The sequence below is a fragment of the Doryrhamphus excisus genome, chromosome 5 (genome assembly GCF_030265055.1).
Source record: "Doryrhamphus excisus isolate RoL2022-K1 chromosome 5, RoL_Dexc_1.0, whole genome shotgun sequence".
Classification (NCBI taxonomy): Eukaryota; Metazoa; Chordata; class Actinopteri; order Syngnathiformes; family Syngnathidae; genus Doryrhamphus; species Doryrhamphus excisus.
The window spans coordinates 22,838,257-22,852,473 of NC_080470.1; the positions used below are offsets into that span (position 1 = coordinate 22,838,257).

The window sequence follows — 14,217 nt, forward strand, 5'->3', positions numbered from 1 at the left end:
ACTTTACTCCCATAATATAACTTTTTACCCAACTTAATTTTTCAAATTTTACGACTTTTTTTTGTTTCTCATAATATGACTTAAAAAAAACAAAAACATATTTGTTCTTTAATACTTCCGCTGTTACTAAAATGTTTTTTCAACCCCTCAACAACCTTTTTCTTTCATATTATGATTATTTTTAAAAGGACATATTTTTTTCCATTTTAGCCATTTTTTCCCAATTATTTCAAATTTGTTCTTGTAATTATGACTTTTTTCACATATTTTGACTTGACACCCATTACAGACATTTTTCTGCAAATTAATTTCCCTAAAATTCCAATGTTGTTGTTGTGTTTATTTCTCATAACACTTCATGTAAAATACAATTTTCCTTAATATTTCCACAATATGCTGCTGAAATGAAATTATTCCTCATATTGCATTATTCTAAATGTTTCTTGTTACACTACAACTTCTTTCATTTAATATTTTGACTTTTCATAGGCTGTTTTTGTTTTGTAGTTTTGTGGTTAAATGATGAATATGAACAGGCCAATAAAAACTAAGGGCCACAGTTTGGACACCATTACTGTAAAGTATATTTTGCCTGCTGGAAGGTGAGGCACGTGCAAGGTGAAGGGCTTGCATCAACATGAAAGAAAAAGAACACTTGATTGGGCATATATTAATACTTTTTATCTTTTGTGGTGACATATTAAGGAATACATACTTTACAAGTTCACAGCAATGTCATCAGAACCTTTTGTTTGTGTGTGTGTGTGTGGGGGGGGGGGTTACAGCTTCAACAATAAAAAGTACATCTTTGGCACCAGGAAACGACACAAATGCACGGAAAAAATGTGAAACAGGCACATTCCATGTAAACACATTCTGAGGGACATTTCTGTCACACTGCATTGACCAGCTAATGCACCATGGCAGGGGCGGGGGGGTGAGACGTGAACGCTTGAAGGGGAAGCATTAAGTGTCAGAATTAACCAAGAATGCAACACTTCCAAACCGGACTAGACCGGCCTCTTGGCCATGCTCTTTATTTGGGTGGTATTCCCCTTCCAGAGTGGAACAAATGTGACCTGTAGCACATTCCAGTTGAATAAAAAAAACACACACATTCCAAGCCAACGGGAGTCTACATTCAGACGTGTTGAGCCATCAGGCAGAAATAAATAGAATAGAATCCATGCTGAGGATGCTTGAGCACTGCACGGTGACGGGGGACGACAAATAGAATGGCAAATGCGCTCCAATAATACACGCTGATGGCGGAACCGGCCGCCACGGGTCCGAGAGCCCAGGAAGGGAATCATGTGGAGAATGTGCGCCATTTTAACAAGGGCGAAGGGTCAGACTTTAGATAGCCTTTTTTCTTTAACGGGAGCGTTCCCTCGGCGAGGAATGTCAGAAGATTAGCTTCCAGTGAGAGGCGAGCGCGTTCCGAACTGGGATGTGACCCCTGTGCGGTGGCGCTCCTAGCTTCAACGGTGCGCTGTGTGGAAACCCCCCCCCCCATCGGTGTGCTCTTTACAAACAGCACAAAAGAACAGGGGGTCATCAACTCTAACCCCATGCTAGGTGTGCGTGTGGGCTGCCCAGCATGCCTTGCGTTTGTTATCACTCTGTGAGTGAGTGAAGTTGATGACCCTGTGCTCTTTTGTGTTAGAGTACTTGCTAAGATGCTATTAGCAAATACAATAAGCACTTCCTGAAAGCAAGTTGACCATTTCCTGTATGAATCGCTACTGTATGTTTGACGTTCGGTTTAGCTGCCCATGTTCCATAGCTAAAACTGCCAAGGACCCTGTTTTACATAAATAAGGGCCGCCACTTTTCTCACATTTATAACACAGCAGCACTCGTGCAGCCACAGACAACAGCATGAACAGTACCTGCTAGTACCATCTATTAAAAAAATAATCTTACACACACACACACACACACACTTCCATCTTGTCACACTCCATGTTTACACTCAACGAACCGCAGCTCCCCAGTAGCCGGCAGCACTCGTGCAGCCCCAGACCCGCTACCACCAAACGGCAGCATTGGTGTGATAGGAAGACAAGATGGTGACAATAAAAACACATGATTCCACCAAATTGTACATGTTTTGTCCTTTCGGATCTGCTAGAAAGTCTTTACAAGAACGACTACATGGACTTTTGACACGTCTGGATGCTCTGCTACGCTACAAGCCAAAGATAAATAATAAGTTAAATATGTCGCTCTGTTACACAGAAGAGATGCTTCCACCCACGACAGTCACTCCCATTGCTTCATTTAAATTAAAAGGACAATAATTAAAAAAACATTTAGCATAAACAACATGAGCAGCAATGACACATAAGAAATAAATAAGACACAGACAGACGTGTGCTAACATCTCACATTCCTCAAGGCGTTCCGGGCTTGTGAGCTCAACTCCGCAAGGTTGGAAAGCTACTTCAGAGTCACGTGGATGAGGATCAAATGAGGATCTCCACCATGTCTGCATCTGTTCTGTTGATGCTCTTGACTACTCTGAGGTCCGGTTCCTCTGAGGCGCCTGCACGGGGGAACAAATAATAATAACAACGTTCTTCAGTGACCTTGTGTTCCAGACCGATTTATGTCCGTGTGCGCTAATCCCGGCCGGGTTTACACTTTCAACATCGATCAGCGTCAACAGTCATTAGATGTGAAATTAGCACATTGAACCCACCGGTGGCAGCCGTCCCGAGCGGGGCCTCGTCGCATTGGGTGCTGGAGTCCCGGTGTCGCAGCACGGCGCCACTTGTCTGGTCATCCGAGAGGCTCTTTCCTACACAGACAAAGAAAGAAGGCGCTGAATTACCCGCTTGCGTCCACATTTACACGCTTCTGCGTGGCGGGGTTCTTCCCAGGACTATTCTGGATGGGGGCTATTCTGGATGGAGGGGGGGATGATATGCATTCCATCTTAAAAACGCATCTATTTGAAGGACAGGGTGTGGTGGGGGGCCGTGTCCTTCTCTGCTTTTTCTTAGGACGGCTTACATTCTGTCTTGTCTGCCGGCCAGCTGTCGCTGGGTGCCGCGACGGCGCGTCAAGCTCACCTTTTGTCTCAGTGCCGCCGCTCGCCGTGGAGATGGACGGGACGGACCTGGCCAGCCGGAGCCCCTGTTTCTCCAGCTTGCTCTGCTCCCATCTGGAGCGCTGCTGGAGGACCCTGATCATGGCGTCCTTCTCCAGGAGCTGAACATGCAAGGCTCGGATTCTGAATGCACAAATATGATGACATGATTTAGGGGGCATGAGAAAGTTGACCACATTTATACATAGCAGCCCCCATGATGAGTTAACTGTAAACAACGGTCCCAAACGCATGACTTTCATGGCAACATTTTATAGCGTATGCAGAGCTACATAAAGCTGACTACTCACGATCATTCAAATACAGCTATTGCCATCTTGTAGATTTACTTTGCACCATAAAACATGTTTTGGGGAATTGGTCCCACAACAAAATGCTGCAATATCTCTTCAACAAGTGTGTACCTGTTCTCCATCTCCTGGTGTCTGGGACTGGAAGGAGGCAGATCCTCGTTAAAACTGCTGTCAGGTGAATGTCCAGGCGAGCTGTTGATGATGGTTGTGTCTCTGTGGGGAAACGTTTGGAAATTGATATCACCGGATGGCTTGGGTTCATACCACTGAATGTTTACATGGATGTCACCGAATGGTTTGAGTTGATATCACTGCATGTTAGCGTTGTTATGAGTGGATGTTTGAGTTGGATGGTTTTTGACACCTCCGCTGAATGTGTTGAGTTGATATCACTGAATGTTTACATGGATATCACCGGATGGTTTGAGTTGATACCACTGGGTGGTTTGAGCTAATACCACAGGATGGTTTGCGTTTATCACTTGATGATATAGTTGATATCACTGGGTGATACAGTTAATATCCGATGTAGATTTGATATCACTGAGTGATATTACTGGATGGTTTGGGATGTTATCACTGGATATTAGAGTTGATATCACTGGGTGGTTTGAGGTGATATTACTGGATGGTTTGAGTTGTTATCACTGGATATTAGAGTTGATATCACTGGGTGGTTTGAGGTGACATCACTAGATGATATAGTTGATATCACTGGGTGGTTTTAGTTGATATCACTGGGTGGTTCGAGGTGATATTACTGGATGGTTTGTTATCACTGGGTGGTTTCAGTTGATATCACTGGGTGGTTTGAGGTGATATTACTGGATGGTTTGAGTTGTTATCACTGGATATTAGATTGATATCACTGGGTGGTTTGAGGTGATATTACTGGATGGTTTGGGTTGTTATCACTGGATATTAGAATTGATATCACTGGATATTAGAGTTGATATCACTGGCTGGTTTGAGGTGATATTACTGGATGATTTGAGTTGTTATCACTGGATATTAGAGTTGGTATCACGGGGTGGTTTGAGGTGACATCGCTAGATGATAGCGTTCATCTAGCGAAAATCTTAGTTAATTTTAGTTGAAAATCACAAGATGTGTTGATTTGATATCACAGGCTGGTTTGAGGTGATATCACTGGGTGGTTTGAGTTGTTATCACTGGATATTAGAGGTGATATCACTGGCTGGTTTGCGTTGATATCACTAGATATTAGAGTTGATATCACTAGATATTAGAGTTGATATCACTGGCTGGTTTGAGTTGATATCACTAGATATTAGAGTTGATATCACTGGCTGGTTTGAGTTGATATCACTAGATGATATAGTTGATATCACTGGGTGGTTTTAGTTGAAAATTACAAGATGTCTTGATTTGATATCACAGGATGGTTAGAGTTGTTATCGCTGGATGTAAAGAGTTGATATCAAAGGGTGGTCTGCGGTGTGTGCTTGCTGATGGTACCTCTGGGCTGCGGCAGTGGCGGCGGCGTCCATGGCAAACTGCCTCATGGTGCTCTCCTCCAGATACTTCTGCTCCCACTTGGTGATGTCGGCCTCCAGGGCCAAGATACGCTCCTCTCGCTCCCTCAGCTGCTGCTGCGACAAGGAGGAGCTAGGCTCAGAAGCCACAGGGCCCGAGGTCTGGTTCTGAGGGTGAGACAGACACAACCAAATGGACTTTAAGTCACGTTTCACGGAGATGACACGCCCCCCCAGCTCCACAAACTCCTCACCTGTTGTGCGCGCATGCTCTTCAGTTCCTGCTCCAGCCTGGTGCGCAGCCGCAGCTCCAACGCTTCCCGCTTCTCGCACGCTGCCTGCAGCTGGGCCAGCGAGCTCTGAAGGCGCTCCACCTTCTCCACGTAGGCCCGCTTCCTTTGAAGCTCCTCCTCAAGTTGCCGGTTGCGAGCGTGCGACGACAGCAGAGCCTTCTCCAGGAGCTCGCGTGCTCGCTGGCTCTCCTCGGCCGAGAGACGCAAGTGCTGGATGTTCCTCTCCAGTCGTTCCTTCTCACGCTGCTGCTCCTCATCTAAAACAACACACAGCACCTTTTTAACCACATTTTCTTAGACAGCCGATGTTCTGGATGGAATATTTCAATATGACGGAATCGCTATCTCCCGAATGAAAAGTTCTGTGCCACTTTGAAAAAAAAAAAAGGGAGGGGGCGGGGCTTGATTACACAACCCCCGTCGAGTGCATGCCTGCCGCGGGGAATGCAGACTTCCTCTTATCCACTTACGCACACACAGGCATAGCTTTGTACTGGGAAAAGCTTTGGAATGCCTCCACGGAACGCCGAGTAAACAAGAAGCTCAAAATATAAATCGCTCAACGCTATTGTGCGCCGCCGTGCGGGTTTCTGGTTCCTGTTGGGCTGGGAAAGAAACACACCTCAGTCTGATGGAAGTCCATCGCATCAGGATAATGTGGAATAGAAGTGGGAGCATAATTCATTGGATTATGTAAGAAATATAATCCCAGAAATATATCACATGTGAGTCTTATGTGACTTTAAAGAGGAAGTAGGATGGAATTGCTCCTCAGCATGTCCCTGGTGAGGAAACGTCCACACAAGAACGAGTGGGCAGGGAGGCAAACGTGGGCGCAACAAATAACTGAAACAAGGCAAGAAATATTCCAGGAATCCAGGACAAAATGGCTGCCGCCCGAGCGCCACAAGTAAGTGTGAAGATTTGCGTCTTACTTTGTTCCAGCAGCTTCAAGAAGACGTGCTGCTTGCGGTCCGAGCATTCTGCTTCCATGGCCGCTCTGTGTTTGGTAGCCGTGCATAGTTGTTCTGGAAAAAAGATGTTCACAAGTCAATTCGCCGTTGTGGTTGCGGTTCACGTTGTTCGCTCAAAAAGATGTACCTCTCAGATCCCGGTTGAAGTCGTGCATCCTCTTCATCTCGGCCTCCAGCTTGTTCCTCATCGTCTTCTCCAGAGCTTCCCGCTTGGCAGAGCCCTTCATCAGCGTCTCGTAAGCCTCGGAAATCCTCTCAATCTCCTTCTCCAGCTAGGAAAGACAGGAAGAATAGCTTCAAATGGTGTAACAGTGTGTGTCCGCATTTAGAAGTTCTACAGCAGGGATTCTAAAATCCACCGCAAAGAAAGCCTGCATTGAAATTCACTACAACTTTCATCACATGCTTACAAGTAAAAAAAAGCAGGATGGAATACAACATGAAATCAGACGCTGAAGATGGAAAGAAAGGCCAACAAAATGCAAGAAAGACAACAAACCAGAAAATGGAAATGAAGAAAAGGAAAAAATGAGGCAGAAGGAAAGAAGGCAGTAACTCCTTAGAGAGCGTTGGCGTGTCCTAGATGTTGTTTGTCCTACTCAGACTCAGTGGATGTTTGTGGCTGGAAAGAACATTCCAGAAAGATGTTCTGACTCTGGATTCTTTCCTGACCTTGATCAAGCGTGCGGCCTTCTCGGCGTACATCTCCACTTCCTGCCTCAGCCTTTGGTTCTCCCACATTAACATGTCACTGGAAGCCGCCGTCATGGGAATGTGAGCGTTCCTGTCAGGGAGGATGTGGAGGTCACACGATTAGAGGTCATAGGGGTGAAAAGGTCGGTCAGGTCACACAGTGTTCAAATATCTACCTGTGTTGAGGGTAAAAAGGGGGAGGAGGTTCTTGGAAGCAGACTTCCTGGGGAAGTGGGTATTCCGGCGGCGGTCCTCTCGGGTCCAGTGTGGCTCCTTCAGGGATGTGTGTGGTGCTGTAGAGCTGAGGGAAGCTGAGCGAGGAGCTCAGAGCCCCAACGTTCCTCTGCGTGCTCCTCTCCAGAGACAACTGCATGAGGCGCTCGCTGAGGGAGCGTGCGTGCTCCCGTTTGGCATCCCATTGTCCTTTCTCAGCACACCCGGACATCGCGTCCCCCTTCTGGGACATCAGGTACTTGGCCTCCTCGTAGGTGGGAAGCTCCTCTCCATGGAGCTGCAAGGAATTCCTCAGCGGCTTTTCCTGCTGAACGCTGCTCCCCTGGTACTCCTGGCCTTGAGGGTCCTGCCTTGTGGACACGTGCATGTACGGGGACTCCTCCTGAGTCAGGCTCTCCAGAGAGGAGCGAGGACTACCGGTGCCTGTCCCGCCGCCACCTCCAACACCTGCGCTTCCCCCCCCACGCAGGGCCTGCTGCTGGATCGCCAATAGTGCGCGGGTGTCCGCCAGATTCCCGAAGCGAAGCTGCTCCTGGATGAGGCGATGCAGGACTGTTGCGGGGGCCGCCTCTGCGGTTCTCATGTCAAAGGGGGGACTTTACTTTGAACGGGAATTACAACCAATCTGAAGAAAAGAACAATAAACTCGTAAGATATTTGACACGATACTTCTGTTGTCTTATAGTGGAATGAATACTGGAAGAATAAAATGAAAGATGCATCAGACACGAGTATGTTTTAGGGTGGGGGTGTACAAAGGGCGGCTGGGGAGCCATTTGCAGCCTGTGGCATATTCTAAAAATATCATTTAACAATAAATCTAAACAGTAATTAATTAATAAATCAGCAGTCATTTTACAAGAATAAAGTCAAAACAATGAGACAAAAGTTTGAATAAAACATTAAAAATCATTATTATTAAAATAATACATTTAAATAATTCTGAGAATGTAATGAGATTTTTTCTTTCATAATCTAAAATAATTTCAGTAGCATTATGTCAAATTGTTATATTATATATCTATATATATATATATAAAAATAAACATTTTTTGGGAAAATAGGGTTACAAAAAAAGTTAGAATGTTGTGAGAATAAAGTCAAAATATTCTAAAGTTGTAATTTCAACAAAACAAGTAGAAATTGTTGCAAAAATAGTTTAAAAAAAACAACAGGAGAAATGAAAAAACAGGAATAAAGTCAAACTCTACATTTTTATGAACATAAAGTCATAATATTATGATCATTTTAATAGCCTACAGTCATAATATCATGACAAACAAAATGAAGTTGTAACTATTGGAAAATTAGGTTGAGAAAAGTGATGATGGTGTAACAAAATGAATGCTAATCAAACATTGCTAGCTTTATTTAGTGAAATGCAAAAAATAGCAAGCTTTTATTGAAGGAGGTGTCTATTCCAGAGGAGGTCCTTATTTGTACAAATGCTCAGAAATAAATACGTTTTTGAAAACTCGGAGCAGTCACACAAAATATTTACACATAAAATTGCTAAGTTAGATGACATTATTGGAGCATATATGAATATGATAAGATGAAATGTTTTTTTGTCATATGCAGTCAGGAAACACTTAAATGCTGCCTTTGCGTTCCACAATGAATGCCAGCAACAGACAAGAAATAAGGTTTTTAATCAAGAAATAGGGTTTTAATCATCTTTTTGTGTGTTCTTTGTGCCAAAATGTCGGAATGGAGGCGTCCTTGACATTGTATCTGTGACTATATCAACCAATGCAATATGGCAATAAAACAGCACTTTAAAAAAAAACGGTATGATAATATCTGCATTCACGCACCGGATTGGACGCTACGGCCCCACAAACAGGTATCACTATTAGTACCAAGCCAAATAAAAAGCTCTAAACTCACCCAATCCTGGTCTCATCCCACTTCTTCGAACACTATAACCTCCAACAGTGTAGCAGTAATGGTCCAACAACAATAGAATCCTCAAGTCCAGTCCAAAAGTGAGGAACGTGCGGTCCACGCGTGTTCCTCTCCGTGTCCGTTCCTCGGTGTGTGTGTCCTCCGAGCGAGCACACTGCTCATAAAGACTCAGTGGATGATTGTTGGAAGGCTGGAATGAGTGGAATGCTGAGGCTTCATGTCCCTGAGGATCAAACGTTGAGGAGGGGGGAGGAGAACAGGGGGCGTGGCAAAGAGAAGGGGGTGGAGTCTGCCCATGTCTATCCACACTGTTGTGTGCTCACTGTTATTATACTTCAATACTATAGTATTAAGGATCCATTCTATTATTCAACAATTACATATACACACATATATGTATATGTTTATGTATATACAACACAAGCATAATATTTAAACATGTATTGGTTTCTATTTGCTATGTAGTCAATGATATTTAACTGCTTAGCATACCTTGATCTTTAGCGTGCTTTACATAGAAAGAGTACACAATGTTGCAACACTAGCATAGCTAAGCGCTAACATTACACTCTTATTTAAAACAGCGAAATGCTGAAGAAAACCTAAACAATCAAACTTACCGCACAGCTCCCACAACTGACAGCTTTATTTTAAGATGTGTAGCAAAGCCTGTTATGTGTTGGGCTCACCTAGCTAATGGTGGGTCGGTCCAAGTGGAAGTTGTCAAAATATTTGACATATTTGACATATTATGGGAATAACCCCCCAAAAAATTCACAAAAATAATTTCCACCAAAAGTTGAAATATTTGGGAAAAAAACAGAAAAATTGCGTGAAGTGCATTAATTAATTTTCTACCGCTTATCCTAACGAGGATCGCGGCGGGGTGCTGGAGCCTATCCCAGCTGTCTTTGGGCAAGAGGCGGGTTACACCCTGGACTGGTGGCCAGCCAATCACAAGGCACATATAGACAAACAACCATTCACACTCACATTCATACCTATGGACAATTTGGAGTCGCCAATTAACCTAGCATGTTTTTGGAATGTGGGAGGAAACCGGAGTATCCACGTATGCATGGGGAGAGCAAACAAGAATTTGGAAAATTAGGTTGAAGAAAAAAATTATAATATTATGGGAATAAAGTCAAAATATTCCAAAAAGAAAATTCACAAAAATAATTTCCACCAAAAGTTGAAATATTTGGGGGGAAAAAATGGAAAAATTGTGTGAAGTGCATTAATTAATTTTCTACCGCTTATCCTCACGAGGGTACATCCTGGACTGGTGGCCAGCCAATCACAGGGCACATATAGACAAACAACCATTCACACTCACAACACAGTGTGAAGTTCATTCATTCATTCATTTTCTACTGCTTTTTCCTCACGAGGGTCGCGGGGGGTGCTTGAGCCTATCCTAGCTGTCTTTGGGTGAGAGGCGGGGTACACCCTGGACTGGTGGCCAGCCAATCACAGGGCACATATAGACAAACAACCATTCACACTCACAACAAAGTGTGAAGTTGATATTAATAATATGCTTTTCACCTGTATGACAAAGCTAGGATGCCATCTTATCATATGTACTTTACAAAATAATAGTTTGGACACCCCTGCCAACACAATTGAATTGACCAGAGGGGGGACCAATGAAGCTGTAGAAAAATCTCACTGATGATCGGAGGCAACAGGATGTACTTGACCTCATTTTTGTGGATATGAATACATATTTACATGCATTTTTAAACATTTCCAAAAATCTGTTTTCGTGTCATTATTATGGGGTGTTACGCGTAGAATTCTGAGTTAAAAAATGAATTTATTCTATTTTGGAATCAGGCTGTAATCTAAGAAAATGTGTCACATGTCCTGGCCAGACTCGGTGTAAAGACGCCAGGTGAGCACAGGTGGTTTAATCATTGTCGTCTTTTTCTTCGCATGGTAAATATTTAAGCCAAGACTCGTGCCGGGTAATTGCAGCGCGAGTGGCTCGGGAGGGGGGTTGTGGTGGTCTACGAGGCACGCTGCCTGCCAGCTGTCCACCGCCTCGAACCCCCCTCACTCCCCTCCTTTTTGCAGCAGCTCTGAGAGATGCATTGTTCTCCCCCCAAAAAGCAGACATGACGGGGGCAGACCTGCCATCTGCCGCCCTCCCCACCTCCACTTCCAGCATCTCCGCTTTGCAGCATCAGCTGGCCGTGGGGGTTGGAAGCTTATTGACAGTTTTTTCTTCTCTGGTATGAAAAGGGCGGGGGGTAATATGGCGGCCTATGTGTGCTGCAAACAAGCGCCGGCCTGTCCACGGCGTATACTTTATCACTGGCAGCCAAACGTCCACCTGCTCATTTGCATGGCAGTTAAAGTCCAACAGAAGAACGCTGGGGGCTCTCACCACGGAGCATTGAGATAAGTCGGGCCGTTATGCAAAAAAAAAGTCTGAAAGAAAATGCAAAACGTGGTAGTTTGCAGCACTTTACGGACGTCACGGCGTTATTAGAAACTTGATCAGTGAAGATTTTGGTGCAAAAATATGCGTCAGGTTTGAACGTTTACTGTAGACCAGGGGTGTCCAAACTGCATTGTGAAAAATGCAACTTTGATATTTTGCAAATATGGTAAATAGTGGTATATTTCCCCCATTTTTACAGTTTTAAAACATTCATTCATTCATTTTCTACCGCTTTTTCCTCACGAGGGTCGCGGGGGTGCTGGAGCCTATCCCAGCTGTCTTGGAGCGAGAGGCGGGGTACACCCCGGACTGGTGGCCAGCCAATCACAGGGCACATATAGACAAACAACCATTCACACTCGCATTCATACCTATGGACAATTTGGAGTGGCCAATTAACCTAGCATGTTTTTGGAATGTGGGAGAGAAACCGGAGTTCCCGGAGAAAACCCACGCATGCACGGGGAGAACATGCAAACTCCACACAGAGATGGCCGAGGGTGGAATTGAACCCTGGTCTCCTAGCTGTGAGGTCTGCGTGCTAACCACTCGACCGCCGTGCCACAGTTTTAAAACATTTTCTACAAATTAATAAAATATTGATTTCCGCCAAGCGCAGCGCACAGTTCAAGTACAGCACAGATAATATGATTTTGCCTGTTTTTGTTCAAAATAACTTGATTTTTTTAGGAATTGTTGGGAATGGGATATGGAAGAACTGATAAAAAAAATTTGGGATCACCATCTGATCCAGTTATTTGTTTAAAAGGATGCTTTTACAAATTTTTGTAAAAATAACTTGGTCAGAGCACTTGGAAAAACGTTTCCAGTAGGTTCTCCAAAATATCAAAGACTGATCCAGATTATGGAATAATTGCGGATACTATGATCCAGAATATGAAAAAATGGGGGAGCGTCATAAGATTTTTATCATAAGACAAAAAAATGAAGCTCATTGTAAAAAAGATATTAGATTTTTTTTCTTCAATTTCCTGTTCATTTTAATGGCAGGTATGATACTACAGGTACAACATGACATGCCAAAAGCTGATATGTGAGGGGGGTGGGGGGTGGGGGGGTCATAACATTTTAGGCGCCAAAGAATGATGTTCAGCGTCTTTCCATTGTTGTTAGAAGTCACATTTGACGGGAACAGTATGTTAACATTAAGGTAAACTCTGTGAAGCTAAGCTAAAGTGATGTAAATAAAGGCTACTAGCATGTGTACCGTATCTGTAGCTTGCAGTAGCGGTATAGTAAATGTACATTTGGTACATTTTGTACATGTATAGTATCTTTCAACACTCCCAGCGTTGACGTCAAAAACAAGAACCGCCATGTTTCCAAAACAAACGTTTCCAGGTAAGGGTGGCCTTCCGGATACCTGGGGAGGATCCACACCTGGTCCCTGGTGGGGATCCAGACCTGGTCCCCTGTGGGCCAGAGTGTCTGAACAAAATAGCAGTGAGGTGGAACTGCAGCCTCTTCCTTTGTTTGGTCTTGTAAAGCAGGAAATGGCCACATTCCTCAAATTACCATGACCAAGGTGTCTGACCGAGCCTGCGGTCTGCTGCTGCTGCTGGGGGTGGAGGGGGGAGGGGGCAGCACCCTAATTCATGACCACAACTTCTTTGAGCACAATGAACTGGAATGACGACACTGCAAACACTTTATATAGGCCATACCTACCCCCCCTTTCCATCATTGTTAGAGAGTTACATCACAACAGAATTCAAGGTAAAGTCCTTCCAATAATGATTCAACTTTGCACCCTTCCTCATGCTGCTTACTCCAGGAAAGTAGTCCACTGTCTAAAGCAGGGGTCTCAAACACGCGGCCCGCAGGACAATAGTTTGAGGCCCCCGCCTAGATATGAAAGTTTAATGTTAGTGCGGCCCGCGTAAGTTTGATATGGATGCTGTATGGTATCATGTACCCAGAAAAAATTATTACGTTTGATTAATGTTCATGTTAAAGGTTAAATAACTGTTAATAGTTATCCTCCCTATCCGTGTGGAAGTGGTAAGTTTTTGGCTATTTAAGTTTAAAGGAAATAACTTGAAGGCTACCGTTTAGGTCGCGAGCTCTCTAGTTTGCGAGTTAGCGTGTGTCTCAAGACCCTGCAGTTGCGCAATATGTTGTAAATAAAAAAAACTATATGTGGTTTCTTAAGTTTTATTTTCTATTTATTTATTTATTACTGATTGATTTTCTTTTTTCTTGATTTGTTTATTTATTTTTCATCTTATTTTGTGTAGAAAAATAAAAAGTAAGATATTTGAGAACAGTGGAATGTTTTATCAGAGCTTTTATTGTAGAAAATCGGAACCAAAGCAAAAATTATAAATAAAATTATAAATTTTTCTGTTTTTAATAAATGCGTTTTTTGGGTTTTTTTTTTGGAAAACCTGATGCGGCCCAGTCTCACCCAGACCCTAGCTCCAGTGGCCCCCAAGTAAATTGAGTTTGAGACCCACGGTCTAAAGAGTAGGACAGGAGGACATAGCTAGCTTAGCTCTGTGTAATATAAAGTGCTAACATTTTAGCCTCATACTAGCTTAGCCTATTTGCTGAAGAAAAACTAAATAATCAAACGTACAGCTCCCATGCTTGACTGACTAGCTAGCTGGCAGAGCTCTTCATATTTTAAAATGTGTAGTGAAGCCTTGACAACGCTGTACCCCGTCAAAGGGTACGTGTACATTGCTTGTATTTATTATGTATTCATGACTAAAGCATAATAACATGCCAGGAATACC

The 14,217-nt window shown here is 43.7% G+C and overlaps 1 protein-coding gene across 1 annotated transcript; it reads right to left on the minus strand.

Annotated features, from left to right (window-relative positions):
- Positions 1 to 342: 342 nt before the first annotated feature.
- amotl2a (angiomotin like 2a) lies at positions 343 to 11,678 on the minus strand. The gene is made up of 11 exons (XM_058073917.1): positions 8,989 to 11,678; positions 7,041 to 7,723; positions 6,844 to 6,955; positions 6,299 to 6,443; positions 6,133 to 6,225; positions 5,159 to 5,454; positions 4,888 to 5,072; positions 3,520 to 3,621; positions 3,078 to 3,238; positions 2,705 to 2,803; positions 343 to 2,548 (listed from the first exon to the last, which is right to left on the minus strand). Exons 2-11 carry the CDS (start codon positions 7,679 to 7,681, stop codon positions 2,469 to 2,471), a joined length of 1,914 nt encoding a protein of 637 aa, XP_057929900.1. The 5' UTR covers positions 7,682 to 7,723; positions 8,989 to 11,678; the 3' UTR covers positions 343 to 2,468.
- Positions 11,679 to 14,217: the final 2,539 nt, after the last annotated feature.